At 35.2% G+C, this 8,364-nt stretch overlaps 1 protein-coding gene across 1 annotated transcript; it reads left to right on the top strand.

The window, feature by feature from the left end:
• The first annotated feature begins 1,863 nt into the window (after window positions 1–1,863).
• LOC130237682 (protein ATP6V1FNB) lies at window positions 1,864–3,755 on the top strand. Its single transcript, XM_056468692.1, has 2 exons — window positions 1,864–2,341; window positions 3,499–3,755. Exons 1-2 carry the CDS (start codon window positions 1,930–1,932, stop codon window positions 3,615–3,617), a joined length of 531 nt encoding a protein of 176 aa, XP_056324667.1. The 5' UTR covers window positions 1,864–1,929; the 3' UTR covers window positions 3,618–3,755.
• The last annotated feature ends 4,609 nt before the right edge of the window (window positions 3,756–8,364 follow it).

Below are 8,364 nucleotides of genomic sequence, written 5' to 3'. Positions count from 1 at the left end.
ACTATATTAGTTAAAAGTAAAACTCAAATTATGAAACAAGCATGGTTGCCTGCATGTTTTTGTTTGTTTATATGAATATGTTGTGATTGCGTTCTGTTGATGTGTATTTTTTTATTATTTTTCTTCCTTCTCCTTTTGCTGTCAGTTTTGACCAGGGCTCTTGTTGAAGATGTTGGTAGACTTTTTATTTATTTATATATACTAAGACCTTTTTTAAATGTCATGTAGTATTTGAGACTTCAGTGTTTGACTCTTTCTTTGCTGAAACTGATTCCTTTTTCTCAGCAGTGGGTCGCTTTTGTTGTCCTGTCAGCGTGTCAGGGGTGGCCATGTTGGATCCTGACGAGCCTCGGTCCAACCTGGGTATAAATAAATAATTATAATAATAAAGCTAAAACACTCCTCCAACTGTCTACCTCTATTAGCTAGTTCAGGTGTCTTTGATTAGGGATTGAGTGGAATTATTCCTTTGCATGTTGTATTAGTTTCTATAGTGTGTCTAGTAACCAATTAACTAGTTACTGTAATTAATCTTTCTTATTGAAAAAGAAAAGTAGAGAATTACTTTTATTAGCATACTTGCTTTAAATACTGTACATATATTCAATGGTTTTGTTTAAATCAATTCAGAGAAGCAGAAAAAATGTATTTTGCTATATGCAATGTGATATATTATCAAAACATACTTTAGAAAAGTGTACCTGACAAAAGTCTTGTCATCTATCCAAGATTCAGGAAGCACAAATATTAACTTTTAGTTGATCATTTGGTATTAGAAGTAGCTTATATGAAAAGCAAAGGCCTCTCACTTTTTTTTATCAAAATAAAATATGATCATGTCTTGATTTTTAATTATTTAATTAGGACGGTAAGCTCTGACTCTGCTTAGACAAAAGTCTCATGCACTGAACCTTCAATAATGTCCAGTATAGAATATGTGGTCATGCTGCAGTGGAAACAGAATGAATATTGTGTCTGACTCCATCATGAGCTTGGAGGACTGCATCCAGACATCTCTGCAATGACTCAAATAACTAATTAATAAAGTCATCTGGAAAGCGTTCTTGCAGGACTCCCAGAGTTCATCAAGATTCTTTGGATTCATCTTCAATGCCTCCTCCATCTTACCCCAGACATGCTCAATAATGTTCATTTCTGATGACTGGGTTGGCCAATTCTGGAGCACTTTGATCTTCTTTGCTTTCAGGAGCTTTGATGTGGAGGCTGAAGTATGAGAAGGAGCGCTATCCTGCTGGAGAATTTGCCCTCTCCTGTGGTTTGTAATGTAATGGGCAGCACAAATGTCTTGATACCTCAGGCTGTTGATGTTGCCACCCACTCTGCAGATCTCCCGCAGGCCCCCCATACTGAATGTAACCCCAAACCATGATTTTTCCTATATCAAACTTGACTGATTTCTGTGAGAATCTTGGTCCATGTGGGTTCCAGTAGGTTCTTCTACAGTATTAGTAATGATTGGGATGCAGTTCAACAGATCATTCATCTGAAAAATCTACCTTCCACTCTTTTCCATATATATTTTTTCAAGAAGATATGGTATTATGAAATATGGTGTCATTAACTGGAAACATTTTGTGTTTTGATACAAATGTTTTTTTATTATTTATTAAAAGTTCTTAAAGAATTAAGCATTTCACTTCTGTTGTTTATGCATTGAGATTTATGTGGATAATTCAATTAAACTACTTCAGTTACTTTTCCGTAAAGTAGGCTAAGTCGAAATGTAAGTTGTTTATATTTTAATGACACCTAATTAGTAATTGAGTACTTTTTGAAGTAACTTAGATGTCTGTTCTCCCGCGCTGAGTGATCTGCTTTCTGATTGGTCAGTTTTGATGCTCTTTGCGTTTCAGTGCTGTCTCTCTCTTTAACCTGTCAGTAGAGACACGGAGCTCCTGGACTGCAGCCATGAGGAACCTGCTGACCACAAACGAGCAGAACTTTTACCGTGAGCTCATTCTGAAGGAGGCTTACACACGCCTGGCATGGAAGGTGAAATACAGTAAGGAATACCCGAGTATTTTCACGTCTCGCAGACCCAAATCCATTGGGCTTTTTAACCCTCCACCTGCCGATAAACTCATTTTACCGCCTGTTGTGGAACCGCGGGAAAAGCAGCGCGCAGCGCAGGTGCGGCGGTCCCTTAGTGAGGCTCCTCTTATGAGACCCGTGAGCCCGCAGACCTCTGGCGCTCTTTATCAGGGAATCTCCACCGAGGGCAAAGGAAGACTCCTGTACCTGAGGAAAAGGGCTCAAAAGGGCCCAGAGGAGAAGTTTGACTACCCCATACTCTCCTCCTGGGATTATGGATGGAGACTAGGTGAGGAAAGTGAGTTTTGTTTATAAATAATGGACCCTTTTCACATTTTCTGGTTTCTCAGTAGCAGAAGTTGTCATTGTTGGGTAAACTTAGAGCGCAGCAAATATGAAACATTATTAGTTAGTAAAAACTTTCAATGGTTTAAGATTATGGTGACCGTTAAACGTGTCATAACAGTCTTGTGAAAAGGGTCCATTGCAATTTTAAGAACCAAAATGGACAAAAGTCCATCAAATAGGTCGTAAACTCAAGAAAACCGCTTTCATGTTGAAATGGAGAAAATTAAGTTGTGATAACGAGAAAACTTTTGATGTGTCAAAATGACGAGAAAATTAAGTTGTGATTACGAGAACCTTTGATATGTCGAGATAATGAGAAAATTAAGTTGTGATAAAGAGAAAACGACTTTTGATGTCGAGATAATAAGAAAATTAAGTTGTAATAACGAGAAAACGACTTTTGATTTTGAGATAACGAGAAAATTAAGTTGTGATAACAGAACTACTTTTGATATGTTGAGATAATGAGAAAATTAAGTTGTGATAACAACAACTTTTGATATATTGTGATAACGAGAAAACGACTTTTGATGTCGAGATAACGAGAAAATTAAGTTGTGATAACAGAACTACTTTTGATATGTTGAGATAATGAGAAAACTAAGTTGTGATAACAACAACTTTTGATATATTGTAATGATGAGAAAACAACATTTGATGTCGAGCTAGCGAGAAAAATAAGTTGTGATAACAGAACAACTTTTGATATGTTGAGATAATGAGAAATTGAAGTCGTGATAAGGAGAAAACAACTTTTGTTATGCCGAGATAACGAAAAAATTCAGTTGTGATTACGAGGAAACAACGCTTGATAATGGAACAACAACTTTTGATGTTGAGATAACAAGAAAACAAATTTTGTTTTGTCGAGGTAACGAGAAAATTTAGTATAACGAGAAAACAACTTTTGTAATGTCGAGGTAACGAGAAAATAAAGTAGTATAACAAGAAAACAAGAAAGAAAAATATAATAACGCATGGCCTCTAAGGACTTTAGTAAAAACATATTATTTAAGGGATAGCATTTTAACAGTAGTAATTCATTATAGCTATACGTTAATGGCTAACTGAAGCACTAACCTAAGCTTGTTTCCTCAGGTGACTTTGAAACTGACTGCAGGACTCCAGCCAATGGGAGATCTGGCGTGGTAAAGAGTGCTTTCTACGCCAGGAATGGCATTTTTAATATTCCCGCAGCCACTGATCAACTCGGATGAAATATTATTAGATTTTTTTTAACCTGAAAATACAGTATTCACAGTACAAACCTAAAACTCACTGAGTCTGAAGCGTTTGCTGAAGTAAATCTTTTATTTAAATGGTAAATGTTATTTTATTTAGTTAACCATGTCTAACCACGCATAAATATATAAATATATATATAAATATTGTTGCAATCGAAATCATCTGACAGAACATGGATTGTAAAAACATCAATATGAACGAGGGTTGTGCAATATGACGATATATTGTATAGACAAAATAAAAAGTAGTTTCATATTATGCTCTATCGTTTGTTTTGTGATGTCACAAAATACATTGCTTCCTTCCATTTATATTGTGCACTTTATTTAAGACTATTTTATATTGGGCCTGTTATCATTTGTTTTTGAATGTGTTTTATATTTAATTAATATTTATTGTCTATTTCTACATTCTTAATAAAACATTTATCCTGAAGCTCAAAATAAAGTTAAATAAATGAGAATTTTTTTTTTTTGCACACCTTAAAAAGTGAAGTTTATTTATAAATTAATTTCGAGAGGATCACCTGCTTATGATTGCTTGCAGCTGGCTCCGCATTATTCAATTTATGATTCATCAATCAGACGATTCCTAAGCCACTATAAATACCCTAAGTTCCATATGACAGCCATCTTCGTTTTGAAGAATCCCCTCTTCCACCCCTACTCCTCCTCCTTTCCTAGATGGGTGGCACGGTGGCCCAGTGGTTAGCACTATTGCCTCACAGCAAGAACATCACTGGTTCTAGTCCTTACCAAGGCAGCCATTGTTTCTGTGCGGAGTTTACACGTTCTCCCCGTGCTCACGTGCTGCAGTTTCCTCCCACTGTCCAAAAGCATGCAACTTAGGTTAATTCACTAATCCGAATCGGGAACCTAGACGTGCTCCTAATAAGTAGTTATCTCTTAAGAGCAATCACTGAATGAACATCTGTTCATGAGCTACTACAGCAGGGGAGTTCTCGAGATCGACCTGAGCTCAAACTCCCCTCTCGCCTTGCAAACGGGAGGGAGCCCAGGGCTCAAGGATCTTATGAGCTCAGGGCTCTCTCCCAGGACAGCATGCCAAGCTTTATTATCAATTATCAGCTAAGTGTGACCTTTTGAAGTAAAAAAAACTTACTCCTTACTCCTTTACATGTGGTCAGTATATATACAGTTGAAGTCAGAATTATTAGCCCCCCTTTGAATTTTTTTTTTCTTTTTAAATATTTCCCAAATTATGTTTAACAGAGCAAGGAAATTTTCACAGTATGTCTGATAATATTTTTTCTTCTGGAGAAAGTCTTATTTGTTTTATTTTGGCTAGAATAAAAGCAGTTTTTATTTTTTTAAGTCCATTTTAAGGTAAAACTATTGGTTCCTTTAAGCTATATATTTCTTCGATAGTCTACAGAACAAACCATCGTTATACAATAACTTGCCTAATTACCCTAACCTTCCTAGTTAACCTAATTAACCTAGTTAAGCCTTTAAATGTCACTTTAAGCTGTATAGAAGTGTCTTGAAGAATATCTAGTCAAATATTATTTACTGTCATCATGACAAAGATAAAATAAATCAGTTATTAGAGATGAGTTATTAAAACTATTATGTTTAGAAATGTGTTAAAAAAAATCTTCTGTCTGTTAAACAGAAATTGGGGAAAAACTAAACAGGGGGGCTAATAATTCTGACTTCAACTGTGTGTGTATGTAAGTGTGTGTATATATATATATATATATATATATATATATATATATATATATATATACAAACATAAACACACTCTACAGCATAAATGGGTACACATTAAAATATAATATTTTCTCAGTGAAAGTTTTTATTTATTGTATATTTTAATATACAGTTGTCTTAATTTAAATAGGAGTTTGTGCACCAAACATTTTTGGAACTTTAGTATTATAAAGATAATACATTTATATTTAAATGAGGTATTGTTATTTATTAGAATAGTTCCAGTTTTGAGGGTATCCTTGGGGTCTTAAAATGTCTTAAATCTCAAAAGCAAATTTTTTGGCCTGAAAAAGTCTTTAATCTACAGAAATATTGTGTTGTAGGTCTTAAATCTTTTGTTTAACAGGTCTTCATTTTCCTTTGCTCGTGTAAAGCTGTTCAATCAGGCCATTAACACCCATGCAATCACCAACAATCAAAAACGTAACTTTTTATATACAAATAGCATTGTTACTTTCCTTACAGTAACATTTATTTAAAAGTTCTCCTTTTGTTTACTGCTGAGGATGCTGACCTATATTTTTATGTTTAAATTATTATTATTGTATTATTAAATGTATTAAATTATAATAATGCTTTGATTGGGCAAGTGAAAATCTTTTCCAACTGGGATATTCAAAAAATCTTAGCATTTAACCCTGTATAAGTCTAAAATTTAATTCATAATGGTCTGAAAAATGTCTTTAAAGGTCTTAAATTTAACTTAGCGACCCCTGCAGAAACAATTCAAACCCTGCAAATATTTTATTGTAAAGCTTCCTATAGAAAGTATTAATTTAAAAGAGAGATCTGTAAGGGCTGTACTTATGCTGAGCTCTGTATATACTGTACAAAGTATTATTTGACTGAATTTATAGAGAAGGTACTATATTGTGAAGTACATAAATCAGTATCAGGATATGTGAGATTTTTGCCATATCGCCCAGCGCTTTAAACTAGGTCTTTTCCTGTATGGAGTTAATTAATGGAGAAATGTAGATGGGTCAAAGGGGTTACATCTTTGCAAACTAACCCTTCAGTTTCTTAGCAACCAGTAAACCAACACTGCAAACAACAGGTTCATAATTAACCACTGCTTTTCTTCATCTTCTTTCACAGGCAGACAGTTCTGCTCTCAGGGATCCCAAAATATCAAATTCCCTGACTTATATTTGATTTTCACTGGCTAAATTGCTGAATTACCAAGACCAATCCACCTTATTTTTCACTTTAGGTAACCTATTATTAGGGCTAGATGGAATCTGCGGATCTTTTTTGCTATTTCTATTGAGAATTTTGCAAAAAATCTGCAGAATTACTTTGGAAGTATCATAACTAAAACCTTAATATGTGAAATAAAAAGAACCCCTTTTTAACTTTTATTTAATGTTTAAAATGCAAATCCAATTAGATCCACTTTATTTGGTAAACAAAGCAAGTCTCTCATGTAATATATCTACTAAAAGAAAAACTGAATAAATAACTGAATGAATATAGATATTACACACATTTACTCAAGTAAATAAACAGAATTAATGATGGGCTAAAAATCTGCGGAATTCTGCGCACCAACCTATTATGTATGTAAAATATGTCTCTGATGTCTCTAGAGTGCACATGTGAAGTTACAGCTCAAAATAACACACAAATAATGTTTTCTAACTCTAAAACTGACCCTTTTAGGCTTTGACCCAAATTGTGGGCAAATTGTCACCCATTTTGGTGACTGTCGCTTTAAATTCAAATGAGATTCTTTTTAGAAGAGGGCGGAGCTACAAATGCCTTTGAGTCAACATAATGGCAAATTGCAATAAAGTTATCTCTGTGAAAATGTCAAAAGAAGCATCTCAGAAGAAGGCAGTCTATGGGGATTACGGTGTTCATTTGTGCTTCATCTAAAACTTCACATTTATAATCCACTAAGTCACTTGCATTATCTTTAGCAGGTCAATACTCTAATGGCACACAGCTGCTTCTCACTCAGGGCTGTCTATGCTAATAATAGAGAGATGGTCACTAGTGGGTGGGGTTTTCTTCCTCTGATGATTCGTACAAAGAGAGAATGTCAATCAAAGTGTTTCTGCAGACTGTTTTTATCAGGTGTGATTATAAAAATATAATTAATTAATGTTTACTGCAAAAGGCTGGCTTTTTTCCGCACATTAATGGTTTTTTGCTATTTAGTAAGTGGAAATTCAAACCGTTTCCCTGATTACGTTCGACGGTTGCCAAATCAGTGAAATAAATGACCAAACTATTAAATTATACCAGCCATGAGTATAACCGCATTCACCATCTATAGGCGGTATAATCACTCTCATAGGAAAATTTAGCTTTGACCATCCAAAATAAATAAAGTTATCCAACATGTACGATAGCTCCGCCCCTTCCGCTACATGAGCAAACCTGCGGTCGTTGAGTGCGTGAAGTGTCCATCATTCCACACTTCATTTTACCGCTTGAATGAGTGCATCATCCGGGTAATTAAAGTGCACTTACTATTTGTAGAGTTTTCAGTGTGAACGCACTACTTGCACTCTTTAAACTACAAAATAGAGTAGAGTAGTGCATAAGTAAGCGATTTGGGACGCAGCTTCGTCTCATTTCGGAGGCTGCCACTGTCCACTGGAGGTCGCATTTCAGTCGCGGACACATGCTTTCAGAGCCTTCCTGAATGAATAAATGAAATACGCTGTTTTTCACCAAGGCAGCCCGGGGTGCTGAAATATAATTGGCTAAAGTGGCATTGGGCTGGTTAAAAGAACCAAAACAAAGACAGCATTCCTGCACGTAACTCACAAAGCAGAATATCCAGCCTGATCTCACGAGAAAACGTAAGTATTTTACGTTTTGACAGTTTAGTGGCTAATTTGTACGAGTTCAGTTGTACGAAATTGTACGATTTTAAAAAGGAGGCATGGCACCTAACCCACCCCTAAACCCAACCGCCATTGGCGGATGAGCAAATCGTACTAAATTGTACGAATTAGATCGTACAAATTAG

The sequence above is a fragment of the Danio aesculapii genome, chromosome 11, assembly GCF_903798145.1.
Source record: "Danio aesculapii chromosome 11, fDanAes4.1, whole genome shotgun sequence".
Lineage (NCBI taxonomy): Eukaryota > Metazoa > Chordata > Actinopteri > Cypriniformes > Danionidae > Danio > Danio aesculapii.
The sequence above is the reverse complement of the archived record's forward strand: the minus strand, read 5'-3'. Positions and strand labels throughout refer to the sequence as shown.